This window comes from Nerophis ophidion, linkage group LG10 (assembly GCF_033978795.1).
Source record: "Nerophis ophidion isolate RoL-2023_Sa linkage group LG10, RoL_Noph_v1.0, whole genome shotgun sequence".
Taxonomy (NCBI): Eukaryota; Metazoa; Chordata; class Actinopteri; order Syngnathiformes; family Syngnathidae; genus Nerophis; species Nerophis ophidion.
In genome coordinates, this window is record NC_084620.1 from 13020272 (window position 1) to 13043451 (window position 23180).

The 23180-nt window shown below is 43.0% G+C and overlaps 2 protein-coding genes and 1 long non-coding RNA gene across 6 annotated transcripts in view; 1 reads left to right on the forward strand and 2 right to left on the reverse strand.

The window, feature by feature from the left end:
• zbtb4 (zinc finger and BTB domain containing 4) overlaps positions 1 to 7470 on the reverse strand; it is a 50118-nt gene extending 42648 nt beyond the window's left edge. The window contains exon 1 of one of the 3 annotated variants that reach the window (XR_009808403.1): positions 2851 to 7470. The gene's annotated coding sequence lies outside the window, so the exon portion shown is untranslated. The remainder of the gene's footprint in view (positions 1 to 2850) is intronic. The other 2 variants (XM_061912456.1, XM_061912453.1) reach the window with 2 other exon arrangements.
• On the forward strand, positions 6560 to 19986 carry polr2a (RNA polymerase II subunit A). Of its 2 annotated transcripts, none has more exons than XM_061912448.1 (29): positions 6560 to 6886; positions 7544 to 7676; positions 7745 to 7881; positions 7984 to 8157; positions 8257 to 8538; positions 8613 to 8774; positions 8852 to 9072; positions 9158 to 9290; positions 9375 to 9499; positions 10368 to 10578; positions 10665 to 10874; positions 10955 to 11123; positions 11200 to 11294; positions 11370 to 11573; positions 11647 to 11869; positions 11946 to 12129; positions 15281 to 15452; positions 15538 to 15643; positions 15727 to 15932; positions 16005 to 16268; positions 16359 to 16566; positions 16658 to 16758; positions 16834 to 16938; positions 17018 to 17200; positions 17284 to 17496; positions 17571 to 17757; positions 17834 to 17947; positions 18042 to 18191; positions 18275 to 19986. In XM_061912448.1, the coding sequence occupies exons 1-29, from the start codon at positions 6800 to 6802 to the stop codon at positions 19423 to 19425; spliced, it is 5910 nt and encodes a 1969-aa protein (XP_061768432.1). In that variant the 5' UTR covers positions 6560 to 6799; the 3' UTR covers positions 19426 to 19986. The 2 variants fall into 2 exon arrangements, with proteins under 2 accessions (XP_061768432.1, XP_061768434.1); XM_061912450.1 differs by having other exon boundaries at positions 17284 to 17487.
• On the reverse strand, positions 15274 to 22427 carry LOC133560214 (uncharacterized). Its single transcript, XR_009808405.1, has 2 exons — positions 22112 to 22427; positions 15274 to 18201 (listed from the first exon to the last, which is right to left on the reverse strand). It is a non-coding gene; the product is annotated as an uncharacterized LOC133560214 (long non-coding RNA).
• Between the last annotated feature and the right edge of the window lie 753 nt (positions 22428 to 23180).

Genomic DNA, 23180 nt, shown 5'->3' on the forward strand with positions numbered 1-23180 from the left:
CATTGTTTGCAGCCAACTGAAAGTGAGCAGCCAATGTGATTGTGCACCGGTAGTTTATTTTTCAATCACATACTTCCTTATTACACCAAGGATGTCCAAACCCTGAAGCACACTAAAAACAATCCAATCAAGGTCAAAATATGTGTAGATAAAACTCAAGGGTGTCAAACAAATTTTCATGGTGGGCCACATTTACGGCTGCACTCATAGGGCTGCTTGTAACTGCAAAATATATATAATATGAGCATATGAATGTGGAGTGTAATCTCCTCATGATAGTAAACAATTGTCCCTTCATATTATAATTATTATTATATTGTTTACCAAAAACTGATGGAAAACCTGCTTTGACATCAAAAGTCAGTGAGACAAGCAGTTATTGTATAAATTATTCAAATAGTTGTTACAATGACCGAAACATTTATAGTTTGATACGTCCAGTAATGGTTGTAGTTACCATAATTTAATGAAATAATTAAACAATACCCAGTTAAGAACTATATAGTGTCATGCACTACATGTTCTTCTGTCAAAATCAAAATAAATTGAGCAAGAAAGATGAAGTGTCATTATATTCCCAAACTTTTGCAGGCCAGCTGAAATGATTTGGCAGGCCAGATGATCTCTTGAGTTTGACACTTAAGACTTCGACAAACTTTAATGATCCACAAGGGAAATTGTTCAACACAATAGCTTAATTACAATGATGGAAATGTAAGGATGGAAAGGACAAAGCAGTTATAAATAGACTAGGTATAGGAAAGGAAATATATATCATATCAGCAAATATATACTTAATGTGCGTACAGTATATTATATATACAGATACAGATATACAGACACTTGTGATATTGTAGTAAAACAACATACAAAACTAAGCCTATTGGAAATGGTTTCCCACTTTTTCAAATACAATAGAAAATAATATTTAGCATAGGCCAATATATTTTTTCAATGACTCCCGCCAAAAACTATAGATGGATATAGGATTTTTTTCAAAATAAAACACATTTCTGGCTAAAGTAATGTTTTATAGTCTATTAAAAGGCACATGTTATTATAATAATTAATAATATTCTTTTGTTACTTAGTACTTTGTTGCTAGCATGCTAATTGTTAGCATGTTAGCTATTTTACTCAAATCTAAAGGCAATTACATGCCATTGTATGAATGTTCCATGTTGTAAAAAGCTTCTTCATTTTTGAGAAATGGAACTGCCTTGGCATGTTTGGTACTTACATAGTCGTATTTTGTCAGTTACTAAGATGCTAATTGTCAGCTTGTTGGCGTTTTAGCTAGATTGCTAATGTCAAATTCCCAACTCAAGGCCAATACTTTTTTAAACATAGCAAACACATTTTTTCTTGTAGCTTTTTGGATTTTTTCTTTGCAAAATGGCCCTAATCATTCTTTACAGTGTCCTGATGACAGACTAGTTTGGCGTTAAATTTTTAAATAACAAAAGTAAAAAAAAAACTGGGCCTCTTATATGTGGTCCCCAGGCAAGACTTTGGACAGCACAGCGCTAAGCTATCTTAACAAAACATCCACATCTTAATTTTGAGATAAACAATTAATCTTGAAAATTACTAATACACTAGCCAATGTTTTTTTCAAATGTAATTAAAAGCTGGGTTTTTTCCACAACGATGCATCTTCAGATCAGATCAGATCAGACATACTTTATTAATCCCCGAGGGGAAATTTAAATTTTCAGCACAATCCCATTCAAGATCAGACAAACATTACAGGGAGACAGGACAGGATCGCTGACAGATCTGCCAACTCCCTGCTCCTCTTCCAAAAAAGGTGAGATGCAGGTAAACAAAGGGGGGATGGGAGAAAAAATAAAAGATTAAAATAAAATAAAAGCCTGGGCCCCTGGAGAGGGGGTCCAGACTGAGGCCAAGGTAAAAAAAAAACAACAACTCATAGTTATAGTACACATCCCTCTTACATGTGTGTAAGAGGCAAACATCAAAGAAAACACAGGACATTAAAGACATTAAAGACCCGAGCTGATGCAACCAGCCACTTCTACATACAGATATGAATAACAAGTAAAACATATACACTGTGGTGGCCTCTGCAGTTGTTGTACATCTTGTACATCATTATATCTTCTGGCTAATGTACAATTTTAATAGTCTATTAAAGACACCTATTATTGTAAATGCAAGACTTAAGTTGTTTGATTTGCAGATAAATGTAAATTAGTTGTGCTCTGGCCCTGCGATGAAGTTGCGACTTGTCCTAGGTGTAAAACGCCTTCCGTCCGATTGTAGCTGAGATAGGCACCAGCGCCTCCTGCGACCCAAAATGGAATAAGCGCTAGAAAATGGATGGATGGATATTTGTGCTCTTTTGGTACCTTCTACTATCTTGGCTGGTGCCAGCGTGCCAACTGTGTAATACTTAACAATTTAGCAAAACAAATTATTTTGTCATTGTTAGCATGTACTGAGAGCCATTAAAAAACTAAGAAAAAACACAATCCTGCATTTATGTTACAAATTAGCCTCCACGTTTGCATTATTTGTTAGCTTTGCACAGCCCCAATAAGCATCCTGGGACAAAAGCGCATCCGAGATACAGACATCCTTTGAGGACGAACTAATGATTTAAAAACACAGGTGATTATTTTGGAATAAAAATGGGCTTTCTTTGTAGTAAACCAATTTTGAGGATTAGGGTAGCATGAAGTGAATATAATCTAGTATTAAGATGCAAACCCATTTATCACTCTCTATTTGGATTTGTGGTGACATCACTAATGAAGGTGAAACATCTTCATTAGAAGCGCAGTGACGTTTGATATATTTGTTTTCAGATGCTAAAGGAACACTCACCGTGTTCAAACCAGAAAGGTCAGAGGTTGCGGACGTGACGAAAGAAAGCACACAAGGCTGTGCACGACACTTCAATGACCTTTACACTCCGTGACACACACTCTCGACGTTGAGTCCCGTCCGTCAGAAGTGAGTGTGGGGACTAGCTCCGCCCATTTCCGCCTTCAACGTTTGAGTGTTGCGTAAAACTTCCGTTGCTGTAATTCTCACTTTACCCACACGGAGACGCTATTTATTCAAAAATGTCATCATGAAGTTGAATCGCAAAGTTAAGATTTCCCTTTAAAATAAAAATGACACTTTTCCAACTATAACAGTTTTAAAATACTGTGTATGTTTCTTCAGTATTTTCTGCTGCAGGAAAGAAACACAAAGACTTGACCCCTAAACCCCATTTGATTTGGTTTTATACTTTAAAATTAAACAAAATGTGAAAATGATCTAAGTGGCCTTCCCTTCACCTTTCTCTTTGTGTCCCTCAGTAGAAAAAAATTGCCAATAAAGAATAGTGCATGATGGCTTTCACAACTCAATGTTTGTGTTTCTGTATCTGCAAAGCTAAGAAAATGTCAAATTTATTAAATTCATCTAAAAAGTTGTGTAGGTCAGTGGTCCACAACCACTGGTTTGGGGGTACTGGTCTGTGACGCATTTTCTACCGGGCTGCAGAGAAACATTAAATACATAAATGACTAAATTTTCTCCGATTTAAATGTTTCCTGACCCACTAAACACCCCAGTAAACTTGTTTATAGATGTACAAAATAAGTCCTCATAGGAAGTTGCCATTTGTTATAACTTTGTGACATTATACAAATCACATTAATCAACATATAAAATAGAAACGTGACAGAATTTAGCCAAAGGCTGATTTTCATCTGCAGTCCCCACCAGGTTGATGGTAACCTGCAAGGGATCTCATTGCAAAGAAACAGGCCCAGGGATCCCACTAATTTAGGGTTACAGTGAGTTATATTTTTCATGCACTTATTTTTGCTGTATTTATCTGGCACAAGTGGAAAGCCAGTCCCTAAAATAATGCCTATATTAAACCGGTATAATATGCAAAAAAAAGGTTGGGGACCATTGGTAGGTGATGTCTGCTTCTTTATTGCTATCAATACAAGAAACACAATCAGCTAAATTGAGGACTTTAACATACTTAAAAACTTATCAAATCTGTTGAGCATATGTTAAAGTTAAAGTACCAATGATTGTCACACACATACTAGAAGTGGTGAAATTATTCTCTGCATTTGACCCATCACCCTTGATCACCCCCTGGGAGGTGAGCAGTGGGCAGCAGCGGTGCCGCGCCCGGGAATCATTTATGGAGATTTGACCCCCAATTCCAACCCTTAATGCTGGGTGGCAAGCAGGGAGGTAACGGGTCCCATTGTTATAGTCTTTGGTATGACTCGGCCAGGATTTGAAGTTACGACCTACCGATCTTAGGGCGGACACTCTAACCACTAGGCCACTGATTTAAACTTTAAAATACACAGGTAGCCTGAAGACTTGGGCCATGTCCAGTTTTCTGTGTTGTGTTTTAATGCCTGATGTGCTCAATTTTGTCTGTTTTCGGTGCGCTGATGATTAAGCTCCCCCAGGCCGCATTTTGGGAACCTCTGCTCTGGAAGAATAAAACAGGCAGTGGTTATGGTTCAAGTGTCTTTTATTGAGGCAAAATGCAATCACTAATGTGGCACAGCATTTTTACAGTGGAAATATGGCTTTAGGAGCCTTATGCAACTTTTATCAGTAACAATTACAGTCAAGTGCTGCCATTTGCTTCAACCAGCCTTATCCCGCAGTAGTTTGTAACAAAATAGTACAACCACACATACGAACGTAAAACCTGTATTACATGAATCTGATGACATGCATCAAGTGGAAGTCAATACATCACTTTTTACTTTGTCGACGAAATACCTGTTGGCAAGATGTAGTCTTCGCTTCTACACGCAATGATCAACTAAGGGAACATGTTTTTTTTTTTTACAATATATTTACAAACAGTTCTTATATAATTACAAATGTAAACTGGTCTCTATGGTCTATCTTTACACAACAAATAGGATAGGTAGCAAAATGGCTTCTGTCTTCAACAATGACGACAAGTCTAGACTCCTACATTAAAAGGCATATAGTTTAACTGCTACCGTGAGTTTAGCGTATTAAATCAACAATAAAAGGAAATTGGGCCGTATTAGGTTGGCTACAAAGCCTTGAAATTAAGGAATAGCCGACGTTATTCCAGGCTACAATTTCCTTGTTAGCAAGCGGAGGGCGCACCAGCTAAAGCCGCCATGTTGCTTTGCAAAGCTCCCTACGACGACGTTAGCCAACAATGCAAGTAGTCTTAACTGTCCATTAAATAAGCTGTTAATTCTTTTGACGAATAAATCGTGTGACAAATAACAATTGTAATACGAATCGAGCCAAATGTAGTAGGTTTAGACTAGAACAACCGTAAGTTGAAAGAGATGACGCTAAGCTAAACGTCTGACAGAAGTGAGATAATGAAAGGCTAAACTATCAACGTCAAGACCAAATAGATCGAAATGTGCGAAGTAGCCGAAAATATCACACAAATGAACGCGACATTAAAAATGAAGGCAAATCATTCACTGTACCAAAACTAACTTAGATACATTGTAATTTGAGATCAAGTAAGAACGTTTAAAAGATCAATGTTTGAAAATAAAAAAAGAAAAGTAGTCGTCGGATAAAAGCTAACTCCATTTTGTCTCAACGCCACCAAAATACAGAACAACGCGTCTCATAACGCGGCCTACAGTCAATTCATCAATGCTAAAATTCAACTAAACAAAATAGAAATTACATAGTGTGGCGATTGCAAAGTTACATAAAAATAACATTAAAACCAATACAAACCGGGGGTCAAAGTGAGCAAAAAGGCAACGATTGGCAGCAACACGGCTTTCCCTGGATTTTCCTACTCAGCGTGCCGGGCTAGTCGACGCAGCCTCTGGCGCTCATAACTAGGCAAGTCCGAGGCTTTTCACAAATCCCGAAAACGACAGTGTTGTCGTCGGAAAACCAAATCGTCGATGTTGATCAAAAAAAGTAAAAGAAACAATCCGTTGGGCGGTGATTTTCTGTTAAAATACAAAAGGATTGGACAAAATTGTGTGTTTAATATCACTACTATGAAGGCCCCAAGCCTGATCTTCTTTTCTTAGCGCCCAGGCTCACCCAGAGCGAGACGAACCCGCGAGCAGAGTTTTTTTTTATTTTTACTCAGAGGGAGAAATTCACATCGGCAATCATCGGTAAACATCGGAAAAGATGGGCGGGGTTTGTTGCAATTATTATAATACAGCCAGTATCTTGACCTTCATTGGTCAACTATTCCACTCTACTCAATATTAATGATACAACACACCAATCGGAGGAGGTTAATTTAGCACACATAAAGAACAGCTTTGTCTGTGGGCATTTGACCAATGGGAATGACTTTTGATAGAATCAACACCCGCCTGTATTTATGATTTGCTGGGAAAATATACTTACTTTTTCATTGGCTTACCAAAGAGCTAATTAGTTATTCAGAAACCACAGCTGCACAACCAATGAGCGTTGTACTACAGCTAGCTATGTCCCTCCCACTAGAGACGTAGACCCTGAGGTCTTGACTAAGTAACCCCGTAGCAGGCACTCAGTCTATAAAATGGCGCGTTGGGCTCGCTAATGCTCAGAAGCGCTGAGAGCGCTCCACGCAGTAGATCGGAAAAGGGGAAGAGGTGGTTAACCGTCTACTAGTTTGGATCAAACCACGTAAAATTAGTCCAAAAGGCGCCTAACATCAGATGTCCCTGGGATCCCGCCATTGGTGGCGTGTTTTGGGACCGTGGTGAATACTTACAGGCTGTTCCTGCTCACAAAGAGACGTGCCGAGGAAGGACGCGTCTTTTGAATAGACAGGATGCACGGACCGCCCTCCGGCGACAGCGCATGCCCCTTGCGCACGATCAAGAGAGTACAGTTCGGCATCCTCAGCCCCGATGAGCTTGTAGGTCTTGTGCTGGGGAAAGGGAAATATTTTATTCACACCTTTTTAGAAACCTCATGTACACACTTGACTGTGTTAGCGACTGATTGTAGTTTGACATTGTGTAAAAGACACATCGGTTAACAATGAAAATGCTAGCTGTTAGCCTAGCCTAGCTAGCCATTCAGGCTTGCGCTAACAAGCATGTTCGAGGAAGTTTGCAAACTCTAAGCACACCACTTCGAGTGAAATGAGTCATGAATTTTCTTCAATATATATTTTTTCAATGTAAAGCCTTAGAAGTCGTTCAAGCAACAGTGAACACAGTCCGTGATGATCTAGTAAATGATCCGCAATATATTAAATGTTGTTTTGTTGTGACACGAGTCAATCGCACTGTACTGGTGGGAATATTATGTAAATAAAAATACTTTTGGAAAATCAGTTATGTATTATTTCTTAACTTCTAGTTGTATGTACAGTTGTACAAATTACACATTCATATTTGATGTAAGTTGACTGAATGTAAAAAGGATTACAGCATTCTGGTGTGTATGTTTTTTTTTTGGCATACCATCACTTGATGGATTATTTTAATATTACAACATCCACACTTTTATTTTGATAAATGAACATGGTCCATTAATTGATACTGACACATAATGTTGTCTCTTTTAGAAACGTATGTCAGTTACGGAAGGGGGAATCAAGTACCCAGAAACCACAGAAGGTGGTCGTCCGAAACTTGGTGGCCTTATGGACCCGAGACAAGGTGTCATAGAACGAAGTGGGAGATGTCAGACGTGTGCAGGTACAGTATTGTAACACTATGACACATTTACTGCATCAGTTGGTTGTTTTTGACCAATATTTTTTTAGGTAACATGACTGAATGCCCAGGACATTTTGGGCACATTGAACTGGCAAAACCAGTTTTCCACGTCGGCTATGTTTCCAAGATCATGAAAGTTCTACGCTGTGTCTGCTTCTTTTGTTCCAAGCTATTAGTAGATTCGGTAAGTTTGCTTGTAACTTAAGGGTACATAATGAAAAAAATATATTTGATTTCTGCACCAGTCAATATTGTCGGTTAAAACTAAACATATTCCTTTCTGCAGAACAATCCTAAAATCAAAGACATCCTTGGCAAATCCAAAGGGCAGCCCAGGAAGCGTTTGACACATGTGTATGAGCTGTGCAAAGGTAAAAATATATGTGAAGGAGGAGAGGAGATGGACAACAAGTTTGGGATGGAGCAGCAGGAGACTGAAGAAGACATCACAAAGGAGAAGGTATTTTGGTGGAAATATTTAACAGTTAAACCACTAACAAGTGCCTTTTGTTTTCATGTAATTGACTCATTTGTTGTTCTCGCTTGGTGATTTGTGCAGGGCCATGGAGGTTGTGGACGCTACCAGCCACGTATCAGGCGCTCTGGCCTGGAGCTCTATGCAGAGTGGAAGCATGTCAATGAAGATTCTCAGGAGAAGAAAATCCTGCTGAGCCCTGAGAGAGTGCACGAGATCTTTAAACGCATCTCGGATGAAGAAGACCTCATCTTGGGCATGGATCCCAAGTTTGCGCGACCGGAATGGATGATCGTCACTGTGCTTCCTGTGCCTCCGCTGTCTGTCAGGCCTGCTGTGGTCATGCAGGGCTCGGCTCGCAACCAGGTACGAGTGCTAAAGTTAAGACAAGACTGCAAATCACACAAAGAGAGTCTTTACTTTGTGCCCATTTTTTCTAGGATGACCTGACCCACAAGCTGGCTGACATTGTCAAAATAAACAATCAGCTGAGGAGAAATGAGCAAAGTGGTGCAGCAGCTCACGTTATTGCAGAAGATGTTAAGTTGCTTCAGTTCCATGTGGCCACCATGGTGGACAATGAACTTCCTGGCTTGCCAAGAGTATGTGTGGACTGTTTGTCAACCATACCTTGAATTTATAATGGCCGTTTTCATATTTTTGTTTCTCCTCCTATTAGGCGACGCAGAAGTCGGGCCGCCCTCTCAAATCTATTAAACAGCGTCTAAAGGGGAAGGAAGGCAGAGTCCGAGGTAACCTGATGGGCAAGCGTGTTGACTTCTCAGCGAGAACTGTCATCACCCCAGACCCAAATCTCCAAATTGACCAAGTGGGCGTCCCACGATCCATCGCAGCCAATATGACATTTCCGGAAATTGTCACACCCTTCAACATTGACAGGTACGAGACATAATCTATCCAATGAGGTGTGCATGTAAAAATGGCATACAGTTCCATTATGAGTCTCTTTGCCAATGTTGTTAAGATTGCAAGAGCTGGTGCGACGAGGCAACAGCCAGTATCCCGGGGCCAAATACATTATCCGTGACAATGGAGACCGAATCGACCTGCGATTTCACCCTAAACCAAGTGACCTTCATTTGCAGATCGGCTACAAGGTGCCACTGAAATAATCCTTATAATTATAACTACTATTTTGTAGACCTGGAGTGTGACTAATCGTGAGCGTCTTCTCTTTGTAGGTGGAAAGACACATGTGTGACGGAGACATCATAATTTTTAACAGACAGCCCACTTTACATAAGATGTCCATGATGGGGCACAGGGTTCGAATTCTGCCCTGGTCCACATTTCGACTCAACCTCAGGTATCATTATCGTCTTCATCATTCATTCTTTTTTACCACATAAATACCTATTGAGATCATGATCTCATTTTAAAGGGTAATGTGACCACGAGGTGAACAGCACAAACACATTTTGAAAGAGATTTGCAAATGGTAAATGGGCTAATAAGTAAATTGAATGATAATTAAAAATAAACTCTTAAGTTGGCCGGCTTCGATACATTGCCATGTATGTGTGTTTTTTTTCTTCATCTCTCGCTTTTACACAGGATGCAAGAGGTTTCACTCTGCAACGCTCTCAGCACTTAAGCACATTCTTTCAACAAGAGAATTGAATTGAGGGAGCAAACCCTTTTGTCAGGTTTCCACAATCTTCCGGCAGCGCGACTCGCTGGGGACAAGTGCCAAAATATAACAAAAATTAAGAGGAAAACAGCTTCATGCAAAGCCAAATGTCCCGTTGTGGGAATATTTCAGCTTTATCAAGCAAGATTAGTCTGTCAAAATGAATGGAAAAAAACAGTATTCCCAATTTTTTGGAAAGAAATGCTAACAACAAACACTGACCAAGATTGAGAATTGATCATATTTGTAATGTTTACCTATTTAGGATAATGAAGTTATTTACCTTCCATAAAAAAATACTGAAAAAAAGTTTATTGCATTGTAAAGGGTCACTTATGTATTATGATTCTGTTGGTAATTAATTTGGACTTAAAATAATGCTGATAATATTGTTTATCAGCAATAATTTTAGAGACACTATATCGGCCAGCAAAATGTATTGACCCAGGTCTAAAAAAATAATCAAAACCTTTTATCAAAGACACTTTCTCATTGTGTTTAGTTAGTTGTAAAGTCCACTAAACAGCCTGTTGTCTCCCTTCAGTGTCACCACCCCCTACAATGCTGACTTCGACGGAGACGAGATGAACCTCCACCTGCCACAGTCTCTTGAGACGAGGGCAGAGATTCAAGAGCTGGCCATGGTGCCACGTATGATTGTCACACCTCAGTCCAACAGGCCCGTCATGGGAATTGTGCAGGACACGCTCACAGCCGTGCGCAAATTCACCAAGAGAGACGTCTTCTTGGAGAGGGTGAGATGTTTGTGAACACCCAGCAAAGACTGTTCTTGTTTTTAGGTCATGCTGTTTGCAAATACTCACACATTTTCTTACCCTAGGGCGAAGTCATGAACCTCCTCATGTTCCTTTCCACCTGGGACGGAAAAGTGCCCCAGCCGGCCATCCTTAAACCCCGCCCACTGTGGACTGGCAAACAGATTTTCAGCCTGATAATTCCCGGGCACATCAATGTCATTCGTACACACAGCACCCATCCTGACGATGAGGACAGCGGTCCTTACAAACACATCTCACCAGGAGACACCAAGGTATAGCAGTCATTGTTTGAGCAAGAAAGAGAAATTTGTTGCAATTCACGCAGATTCACATTTGAACAATTACCTTTTAGGTCATAGTTGAAAATGGCGAGTTGATCATGGGCATCCTGTGTAAGAAGTCTCTGGGAACGTCAGCCGGCTCCCTCGTCCACATTTCCTACTTGGAGATGGGACATGATATCACTAGACTGTTCTACTCCAACATTCAAACTGTGGTCAACAACTGGCTGCTCATTGAAGGTAAGCCTGAAAACTGACTGGATTGTTGTAATGACCACAGGGTTTCGATTAAAACTATTTAAAAATGTTTTTCCAGGTCATTCCATCGGTATTGGTGACTCCATTGCTGATGCCAAGACTTACCTTGACATCCAGAATACCATCAAGAAAGCCAAACAGGATGTGATAGAGGTATGACACCTTTTATATAACCTTTAGAAGCTCAGACTGAACGTAGTGATTCTTAACTTGTGCTGCTTCCGTCAGGTCATCGAAAAAGCCCACAACAACGAGCTAGAGCCAACCCCTGGCAACACGTTGAGGCAGACCTTTGAGAACCAGGTGAATCGTATCCTCAACGATGCTCGTGACAAAACTGGTTCCTCTGCTCAGAAGTCTCTGTCTGAGTACAACAACTTCAAGTCTATGGTGGTGGCCGGATCCAAGGGCTCCAAGATTAACATCTCACAGGTAAAGTCCCAGTCTCGACATATGGAAAATTATAACCTGTGTTCTGAAAACAGAATGTGGCCTCCTCTGCTAGGTTATTGCTGTGGTGGGGCAGCAGAACGTGGAGGGTAAACGAATCCCCTTTGGCTTCAAACACCGCACATTACCTCACTTCATCAAAGATGATTATGGCCCTGAGAGCAGAGGCTTTGTAGAGAACTCTTACCTGGCCGGCCTGACTCCAACTGAGTTCTTCTTCCATGCCATGGGAGGCAGAGAAGGTCTTATCGACACAGCTGTCAAGACGGCTGAGACGGGTAAGCAAAGTTAGATATAGAAGGTATAAGTAAACTCAGAGGAGAAAAAATGTATACAAGTGAATATCTGCCACAGGTTACATCCAGCGGCGTCTGATCAAGTCTATGGAGTCTGTGATGGTCAAGTATGACGGCACAGTGCGCAACTCCATCAACCAAGTGGTGCAGCTGCGTTATGGAGAGGATGGCCTCGCTGGAGAGAATGTGGAGTTCCAAAATATGGCAACGCTCAAACCATCAAACAAATCTTTTGAAAAAAAGTAAGCTATAAACTAAAATTGTATACAAGTTTAAAAAGCAAACAATTACATGTTTGATCTGAACCCGAGTGGTGTTTTGTTATTGGACTTCTGTGCTCGTCACAGTTTGTCCATAACAAACACCATGTTCAAACATAAGGGTGTCCATATGTGCACTTGGCACCAGGACACCCTAGGCCGCAGTTCCATGATCGACTTTGTAGTTGTGTCATCGGATTTGCGGCCTCATGTTTTGGACACTCGGGTAAAGAGAGGGGCGGAGCTTTCTACCGATCACCACCTGGTGGTGAGTTGGCTGCGATGGTGGGGGAGGATGCCGGACAGACCTGGCAGGCCCAAACGCATTGTGAGGGTCTGCTGGGAACGTCTGGCAGAGTCGCCTGTCAGAGAAAGTTTCAATTCCCACCTCCGGAGGAACTTTGAACATGTCACGAGGGAGGTGCTGGACATTGAGTCCGAGAGGACCATGTTCCGCACCTCTATTGTCGAGGCGGCTGATCGGAGCTGTGGCCGCAAGGTAGTTGGTGCTTGTCGTGGCGGTAATCCTAGAACCCGCTGGTGGACACCGTCAAGCTGAAGAAGGAGTCCTATCGGGTTCTTTTGACTCATAGGACTCCAGAGGCAGTGGACAGGTACCGACAGGCCAAGCGGTGTGCAGCTTCAGCGGTCACAGAGGCAAAAACTCGGACATGGGAAGAGTTTGGGGAAGCCATGGAAAATGACTTCCGGACGGCTTCGAAACGATTCTGGACCACCATCCGCCGCCTCAGGAAGGGGAAGCAGTGCACTGTCAACACCGTGTATGGTGCGGATGGTGTTCTGCTGACCTCAACTGCGGATGTTGTGGATAGGTGGAAGGAATACTTTGAAGACCTCTTCAATCCCACCAACACGTCTTCCTATGAGGAAGCAGTGCCTGGGGAATCTGTGGTGGACTCTCCTATTTCTGGGGCTGAGGTTGCTGAGGTAGTTAAAAAGCTCCTCGGTGGCAAGGCCCCAGGGGGGGATGAGATCCGGCCGGAGTTCCTTAAGGCTCTGGATGCTGTGGGGCTGTCTTGGTTGACAAGACTCTGCAGCATCGCGTGGACATCGGGGGCGGTACCTCTGGATTGGCAGACCGGGGTGGTGGTCCCTCTCTTTAAGAAGGGGGACCGGAGGGTGTGTTCCAACTATCGTGGGATCACACTCCTCAGCCTTCCCGGTAAGGTTTATTCAGGTGTACTGGAGAGGAGGCTACGCCGGATAGTCTAATCTCGAATTCAGGAGGAACAGTGTGGTTTTCGTCCTGGTCGTGGAACTGTGGACCAGCTCTATACTCTCGGCAGGGTTCTTGAGGGTGCATGGGAGTTTGCCCAACCAGTCTACATGTGCTTTGTGGACTTGGAGAAGGCATTCGACCGTGTCCCTCGGGAAGTCCTGTGGGGAGTGCTCAGAGAGTATGGGGTATCGGACTGTCTTATTATGGCAGTCCGATCCTTGTACGATCAGTGTCAGAGCTTGGTCCGCATTGCTGGCAGTAAGTCGGACACATTTCCAGTGAGGGTTGCCCTTTGTCACCGATTCTGTTCATAACTTTTATGGACAGAATTTCTAGGCGCAGTCAAGGCGTTGAGGGGTTCCGGTTTGGTGGCCGCGGGATTAGGTCTCTGCTTTTTGCAGACGATGTGGTCCTGTTGGCTTCATCTGGCCGGGATCTTCAGCGCTCACTGGATCGGTTCGCAGCCGAGTGTGAAGCAGCCGGAATGAGAATCAGCACCTCCAAATCCGAGTCCATGGTTCTCTCCCGGAAAAGGGTGGAGTGCCATCTCTGGGTATATATATATATATATATATATATATATATATATATATGGAGACCCTGCCCCAAGTGGAGGAGTTCAAGTACCTAGGAGTCTTGTTCACGAGTGGGGGAAGAGTGGATCGTGAGATCGACAGGCGGATTGGTGCGGCGTCTTCAGTAATGCGGACGTTGTACCGATCCGTTGTGGTGAAGAAGGAGCTGAGCCGGAAGGCAAAGCTCTCAATTTACCGGTCGATCTACGTTCCCATCCTCACCTATGGTCATGAGCTTTGGGTCATGACCAAAAGGATAAGATCACGGGTACAAGCGGCCGAAATGAGTTTCCTCCGCCGTGTGGCGGGGCTCTCCCTTAGAGATAGGGTGAGAAGCTCTGTCATCCGGGAGGAACTCAAAGTAAAGCCGCTGCTCCTCCACATCGAGAGGAGCCAGATGAGGTGGTTCGGGCATATGGTCAGGATGCCACCCGAACGCCTCCCGAGGGAGGTGTTTAGGGCACGTCCAACCGGTAGGAGGCCACGGGGAAGACCCAGGACACGTTGGGAAGACTATGTCTCCCGGCTGGCCTGGGAACGCCTCGGGATCCCCCGGGAAGAGCTAGACGAAGTGGCTGGGGAAAGGGAAGTCTGGGCTTCCCTGCTTAGGCTGCTGCCCCCGCGACCCGACCTCGGATAAGCGGAAGAAGATGGATGGATGGATGGATACATGTTTGATGTAAAATAATTGATTTGATAAATTATGGATCGATATCGTAATTTTTAGCAACGTCTATTCAAAAGGCATAATTTTGATCATTACCCCCACCACCATGATCCTCCCTGGTAGTCTGGTGTGTGCAACGGCAGTGTCCTACTGATTATGTAAACGTTACTGGATCTGCCCACAACAAGCCATCTTAAGCAAATCAAAAGAAAGTGAGGGACTTACTAACATTATATTTGCACCCGATTCACCGCGGGCCATGAAGCTACAAACAGTAAGAGAAGCCAGAGTAACTTTTGTTGGCAAAGAGTTCTGACTGGACTCGTAAGCTTCGGCTCATACAGACATATTACCACAATACATTTTCTAATACAACGTAAACATCTGACCAAAACTGTTAATATTGATTATATTTCAAATTAAAGAGTATTGTAAGATCACTGCTGAAGAAAGGATGGCCGGTAGTTTGGATACATATTAATCTCTTACACAAATCCGTGTCAAGTTTGCCAGAAAAAACAAGTCCACACTTCCGGCCTTCACAATATAATTGCTGTGCACTACTTTTTGTCTGACTGTGCTAACGAAATATGACTCTCAGAAAAATAGCTTACATATTCAATGTTATTATTTTGCCCTTGATCTGTGGAGGTTCCGGTTTGACTGCACCAACGAGCGAGCACTGAGACGAACGCTTCAGGAAGACGTGGTGAAAGACGTGATGACCAACGCTCTTGTGCAAGGAACTCTGGAGAGAGAGTTTGAGAAGATGAAGGAGGACAGGGAGAGCCTCCGAACCATTTTCCCTACCGGTGACAGTAAGGTGTGTCTATCCTCCCCAAGAGTGTCCTTGGCCGCCCTCCTCACAGCTCATACTCATGCACTACAATGCTCTTCCGCCAATGCAGGTGGTGCTGCCGTGCAACTTGGCAAGAATGATCTGGAACGCTCAGAAGATCTTCCGTATCAACACGCGCACCCCGACTGACCTCAATCCAATTCGAGTTGTTGATGGTTAGTTTAGTTTATGCACTGCTTGTGTATCTTTATGGTCCATATTGACCAAACAGCTGAACTTCTAATGGTGACTGGCTCAGGTGTTCACGAGCTGAGTAAGAAGCTGGTGATTGTGAATGGTGATGATCCGCTAAGCAGACAAGCCCAAGCGAACGCCACTCTGCTCTTCAACATCCATTTGCGCTCCACACTCTGCTCCAAGCGTATGACGGAAGAGTTCCGTCTTACCACCGAGGCTTTTGACTGGTTGCTGGGAGAGATTGAGACCAAGTTTAACCAATCTATTGTGAGTGGCTCTATCCTACTTCTTGATAGGTCTCTGTGAGGGATTCATTATGGGTACCTTTTTTACAACCAGGCCCACCCAGGAGAAATGGTTGGTGCTTTGGCTGCTCAGTCTCTTGGAGAACCAGCCACACAGATGACCTTAAACACTTTCCATTACGCCGGTGTGTCAGCCAAGAACGTCACACTTGGTGTACCACGTCTGAAGGAGTTGATCAACATTTCCAAGAAGCCCAAAACACCCTCGCTTACCGTTTTCCTGCTGGGCCAGGCCGCCCGGGATGCAGAAAGAGCCAAAGACATCCTCTGTCGACTGGAGCACACTACACTGAGAAAGGTGACAGCAGCTCTTATGATTACCTCCATTATTTTCAATCGTTTGCCTTGGATCAATCAATAAAAAAAATCTCCTTTTTGTGTTTTTTAGGTGACGGCCAACACTGCCATCTACTATGATCCGAACCCCCAAAACACTGTGGTCGCCGAGGACCAGGAGTGGGTGAATGTCTACTACGAGATGCCAGATTTTGACGTGACTCGCATTTCCCCGTGGCTGCTGCGTATTGAGCTGGACCGCAAGCATATGACTGATCGCAAGTTGACAATGGAACAGATTGCAGAGAAAATCAATGCAGGTGTGTGCGCATTCAGTTGTCAAGTACTTTAGTGACCCACTTCTTTTTCTCGGAATTAATGCCCATTCAAAATCCAAAATGTCAAAAAAAGGTTTTGGAGATGACCTCAACTGCATCTTTAATGATGACAACGCTGAGAAACTCGTTCTGCGAATCCGAATCATGAACAGCGATGAGAACAAGTTCCAAGATGTGAGCAATCGTCTCTCAAATTGTAACATGTAAATAAGTGAAGCCATCATAATTGTGTGTAACTTTGGTGGCTAGGATGAGGAGGTGGTGGATGAAATGGATGACGACGTTTTCCTAAGATGCATTGAGTCAAACATGCTGACAGACATGACACTTCAAGGCATCGAGCAAATCAGCAAGGTAATGACGGACATCCGACAACATGTCGCTTGTAACTACATAAAATGAGCTTGCCTGAGGTCAATCTTTGCTTTCCCAGGTGTATATGCACCTGCCCCAGACGGACAATAAGAAGAAGATCATAATCACAGAGGACGGAGAGTTCAAGGCCCTGCAGGAGTGGATCCTTGAGACTGATGGTGTAAGCCTTATGAGGGTTCTCAGTGAAAAAGACGTCGATCCTGTCAGGACAACGTCCAATGACATTGTGGAGATCTTCACGGTATGAAAGTAATTCTGGAAGCTTCAATGGCAGAGATGTGATTTTCAGACAAAAAATCTTGAACATGTCCTTGTCTACTGCAGGTGCTTGGTATTGAGGCTGTGCGAAAAGCTCTGGAAAGGGAATTGTATCATGTCATCTCATTTGATGGCTCATACGTCAACTACCGTCACTTGGCGCTGCTTTGTGACACCATGACGTGCCGCGGTCACCTGATGGCCATCACACGTCACGGCATCAACCGTCAAGACACAGGGCCGCTCATGAAGTGTTCCTTTGAGGAGACGGTAATATTGGTGCTTCTTTACAGACATTCTTCAAAGATGGTTGAAGTATTGTCACTTCTACATTTTTGTCTTTCTGTCTCCAGGTGGATGTGTTGATGGAGGCTTCATCTCATGGAGAAAGTGATCCGATGAAGGGCGTGTCTGAGAACATCATGCTCGGCCAACTCGCTCCTGCTGGAACGGGCTGCTTTGACCTGCTGTTAGATGCTGAGAAGTGCAAATACGGCATGGAGATCCCCACAAACATTCCTGGCATCAGCGTGGCCGGACGTAAGCGGAGACATTTTAGCCCGCTGTGGTGCCCTTTTTGTTCTTGATATTCCTGATTTGTCGTTTTTGTTTCTAGCCACGGGCATGTTTTTTGGCATGGCGCCGAGTCCCCTGAGTGGAAGATCCCCCGCTATGACCCCATGGAACACTGGAGCAACACCAGCCCACGGTGCCTGGTCCCCCAGTATTGGTGAGTTGACACCAAGCTTCTTTCTGTTGTCGTCGTCACTATATTGTCCTTACATTTCTGACCTTTGACCTCTGACCTGTTTCTCCTCCCTCAGGAAGCGGCATGACCCCCGGGGCAGCAGGCTTCTCACCAAGTGCAGCCTCAGATGCAAGTGGCTTCTCACCTGGTTATTCACCGGCTTGGTCCCCCACTCCTGGCTCCCCAGGTTCTCCTGGACCTGCCAGCCCCTACATCCCATCTCCAGGTTGGTGGGACTTTAAAAAAAAAAAAAAAAAACATTTAAATGAGGTGATGCCATTTTGTCAAATGTACATGTTTCCATTACAGGTGGTGCCATGTCTCCCAACTACTCACCCACTTCCCCTGCTTACGAGCCTCGCTCCCCGGGTGGCTACACCCCCCAGAGCCCAGGATACTCACCAACATCACCTTCGTACTCACCAACTTCCCCCTCTTACTCCCCCACCAGCCCCAACTACAGCCCAACGTCTCCTTCCTACTCCCCTACATCGCCCTCCTACTCCCCTACATCGCCCTCCTACTCCCCTACATCGCCGTCCTACTCCCCTACATCTCCATCCTACTCTCCGACCTCCCCTTCTTACTCGCCGACCTCCCCATCTTATTCCCCGACATCTCCCTCCTACTCTCCAACTTCGCCGAGCTACAGCCCCACTTCGCCTTCATACTCCCCGACCTCGCCTTCATACTCCCCGACCTCGCCTTCATACTCCCCGACCTCGCCTTCATACTCCCCGACCTCGCCTTCATACTCCCCAACCTCTCCCTCCTACTCGCCAACTAGCCCCAGCTACAGCCCGACATCGCCAAACTATACGCCCACCTCGCCCAGCTACTCCCCCACATCACCCAGCTACTCTCCCACATCGCCCTCCTATTCCCCAACCTCCCCCAACTACACGCCGACCAGCCCAAACTACTCCCCCACTTCCCCCTCGTACTCTCCAACCTCTCCGTCTTACTCGCCCTCCAGTCCACGTTATACTCCTCAGTCGCCTACCTACACGCCAAGCTCACCTTCATACAGCCCCAGCTCCCCGTCCTACTCGCCCACCTCACCCAAGTACACCCCGACCTCACCCTCATACAGCCCTAGCTCACCTGAGTACACCCCAACATCGCCCAAGTACTCCCCAACATCGCCCAAGTACTCCCCAACATCGCCCAAGTACTCCCCAACATCCCCCACCTACTCCCCGACGACACCCAAATACAGCCCCACCTCGCCCACCTACTCCCCCACCTCTCCAACGTACACACCCACTAGCCCAAAATACTCCCCAACTTCGCCAACCTATTCCCCAACTTCACCAAAGTACTCGCCCACGTCGCCTACCTACTCGCCAACTAGCCCGAAAGGCTCCACTTACAGCCCCACCTCGCCAGGATACAGCCCCACCTCGCCCACCTACAGCCCAGCCATCAGCCCAGACGACAGCGATGAGGAGAATAACTGAGGGGCTGCAACGGAGGAGGCAAGGCAGCTGAGGGTGGACCATGATACATTTTAGCCATCTGAGCAGTCTTTACTTCCCCAAAATAGTTGAAACTATTATTTGAAAAACTAACTGATTTGCCTGAAGGGAGGAAAGAGTCTGCCGCCCGCACACAGCATTGAAGCGAAATCCAAAAAAGGGTTGATGAAAAGGATGATGCTGAAGATATTGTATTTTTTCCCTCTAGTTTTCTGCATTCAGCCTCTCGTTTGCGATGTTGGATGTACAGCTGTTTTGGAGAAGTGTACATTTTGCCAAAAGCGCTTTGAAAAGTGTAATGGAGGAGGGATAGTTCAGATTTTTGTTTACTGCCTGGTGTTGCAGTGTGTCTTGTGGATGGAAATGAACTGATCAGGAAAAACACCTGATAAATGACATGGTGACCATCAACTATCCTCGCTGCTTCCTCCTTCACTCCTACAAAAACTGAATATGATGTCATGAAACAATTTCCAACACACACACATCCTCCGGAATTTTGAAGACATTTGCATTAAAGGCAAAAACAATAGTGTTACAGTATTTCCCTAGCATATATCATTTTATTTCCTAAGTTTTAACTTTCTGAAGAAATGGGTGGTGCGTTGAGCATTGTTTCCATGGGTAACTTCATCCAACTTCATGTGGACATATTTCCAGACCCTTTGTATTGCAAAGTAATGTTTGCACCCTTTTCTGTTCGTCATTTGGACTATTCCATTTATTTAAAGGTTAACCTATGGATAAAGGACAATTTCAACTGTTTATATATATATATATATATATATATATATATATATATATATATATATATATATATATATATATATATATATATATATATGTATATATATATGTATATGTATATATATATGTATATATATATATGTATATGTATATATATATATATATATATATATATGTATGTATATATGTATATGTAGCTTTTTCCTCATTTGCTTTAATGATTTTGTAAACCTTTTTTTTGCGCATTTCTTACATGGATGAAGAGGTTAGAGGATGAAGATGAACACCCCTGCCCCTCACATAACCCCCTTTTTTTGCCTTTTCTCTCCCAAAACCTGCCTGCAGTTAAACATCAGAAGCGACAAGTTTGGGTTTCTCACGTAAGGTCAGCACCTTGCAGAGGTCATTTAAAAAGCATTGGTTGGCCTCATGTTTTATATAAATTACTTTATTTGCCACTTGCTCTCCTTCCTTATCCCTGCTTTTTTCCGGTCACATATGAATCCTTTTATTCCTCCCATAACCGTGGGGGTTTCTGGTTCTGACTGGCAGTCTGAAAATAGGAATTATAAACAGTTGATCATTGTTGCCTCCAAAAATTTGTGGAACCCCCCCCCAACATTTGGTAAGTGTTGACTCCACTTAACTGGAGCACTATTTACTGCCAAGTCCATCGGGAAGTTGAGGACTTGTTCTAATGAGCATTGTTGTGTTGTCGAGACAGGGTTTCAAGCTGAGGAAAGACTTATTTGAGGGAAGGAAGGTTTAATTTAAATTTGCCGCTGTATAGAAATAATTTCACAATCTTGTTCTATGTATCTGTTCTGTTTCTGACTTAAAATTAAAAGTTTTACAATAAATCTGTGTTTTTGTGTCAGATATCTAATTTGTGCACTCATATTACATGTGTGCTGTACTTATTATGATATGTAATTTTCAAAAAAAGCACTTGCAGTCATACCTTAAATCAGTGATTCTCAGAGTGGTTCGTGGACTACATCTGCTTTGCCAAATCACTTTATAGTACTGTCATGGAATTCAGTATTTGTGTTCCTATATTCAAACAGTGTTACTGTTCAAACGGTAATATAACATTGGCCAAACATGTCAAATATACCTGCTAAAATAAAACCGCTGCCTTGTTTTTAATTAATACTTACGTCTTAGGACTAATAGACTACTGTATTTTAATGGTTGTCATTGTGGCACTTGGAGAGCCAAGTGTTTTCTGAGGTGGTACTAGGTAAAAAAAAGTTTGAGAATCACTGCCCTAAATTACTCAAACACCGTTGATACCACCAGCATTTTTTAAATCTTGATTGGAAATTACATGTACAAGAGGAATCATTATAGGAATGCAAATATTTATTAGCTTTTATTTACATTTTAACGTCATACATTTCCAGGTTTATGAATAATTTCGGCCGCGGCTATGAGCCAGTCAATATTGATATTTACAGAACAGTCTAAAACTTATTGAAAAATACTGTTTTATTGAAAATAAATACTTGTGTCTAGTAATGAAACGAACAGTTACACTTTTCGAAAAAATATTTACGAGGAAAAATCAAAACATTAGCATTAGCATTAGCACGAGCATTGTCTTTTAACCCGACAAGTGCCACAAGAGGACGCTGTGGCTTACAAAGAAAACAAAGTGCGTTTTTTTTTCTCTGAAATTACATAAAACTGTTTTATTGTGGAAGTAATGTGTCAATACAACTAACTAACTAGCTAGTGGATGTTAAAGCTATTATTTGTTTAGGATGACTTCGACGATCAGATTTCCAGGAAGTAAACGTCACCATTCTCTAACCTTTCAAATCGTTTGGGACATGTTGCCAAATGAGAGAAGACAAATTGAAAACAAAAATATTTTTTGTGAAAATAATGGTATTTTGAAGAAAATCATCATACATACCCAATTTGATGTTACTCGGGACCATGTGCTTCAGCAAAACATGACCAAGACAGCTTATAATGCATTGTTTCGACAGTGTAACTAACTGCACTGTGAGGGGTAAAAAAAAGAAGCCTCTAATGACAGAATAGCGCACCCACCTGGCTGTGAAGCACAAGACACTGCACAACATCAGACGCAATGCAAGATCATTATTATTAATGCCTTAATTTTTGAAACCGTACGCAGCACAATGGACCAAGATTTTTGTTGTCTTAGTCTCGAGACTACAACAATGGAATACAATGGCATTTTGCCCCTACTAGCTTAGGTTTCAAGTTCATAAGCCACTGTTACCTATGAGTCACTTTTTCTGGCCAACATGACGCTGCCAAGTGATCCCAGCATTGCGTCACATACAATGCATCCCGAAAGTATTCGGAGGGCTTCCCTTTTTCCACATTTTGTCATGTTACAGCTATATTCCAAAACGGAAAAAAATATATTTTTTGACTCAAAATTCTACACACAACATCCCATAATGACGTGAAGTTTTTATTTTATTTTATTTGCAATTGTATTTATGTATACAAAAAAAATCACATGTACATAGGTATTATTTGACTTTGCTCAACACTTTGTTGATACACTATTGGCAGCAATTACAGCCTTAAAGGCCTACTGAAACCCACTACTACCGACCACGCAGTCTGATAGTTTATACATCAATGATAAAATATTAACATTGCAACACATGCCAATACGGCATTTTTAGTTTACTAAATTGCAATTTTAAATTTCCCGGGAGTTTTTTCTTGAAAACGTCGCGTAATGATGATGTGTACGCTTGACGTTACGGGCTGTTAGGAATATGAGCGCTGCGCACACACACAGCTAAAAGTCGTCTGCTTTAACGGCATAATCACACAGTATTTTGGAGATCTGTGTTGCTGAATCTTTTGCAATTTGTTCAATTAATATTGGAGGAGTCCAAGTAGAAAGATGGAGTTGGGAAGCTTTAGCCTTTAGCCACACAAACACACGGTGATTCCTTCTTTAAAATTCACGGAGGTGAAACTTTACTATGGAT

Coding starts and splice junctions, on each gene's coding strand:
- polr2a (XM_061912448.1), top strand. CDS start 6,800: ATGCACGGACCGCCCTCCGGCGACAGCGCATGCCCCTTGCGCACGATC. Junction 7,882..7,983: donor CCAAGCTATTAGTAGATTCG/GTAAGTTTGCTT, acceptor TCCTTTCTGCAG/AACAATCCTAAAATCAAAGA. Junction 11,574..11,646: donor CCAAGATTAACATCTCACAG/GTAAAGTCCCAG, acceptor CTCCTCTGCTAG/GTTATTGCTGTGGTGGGGCA.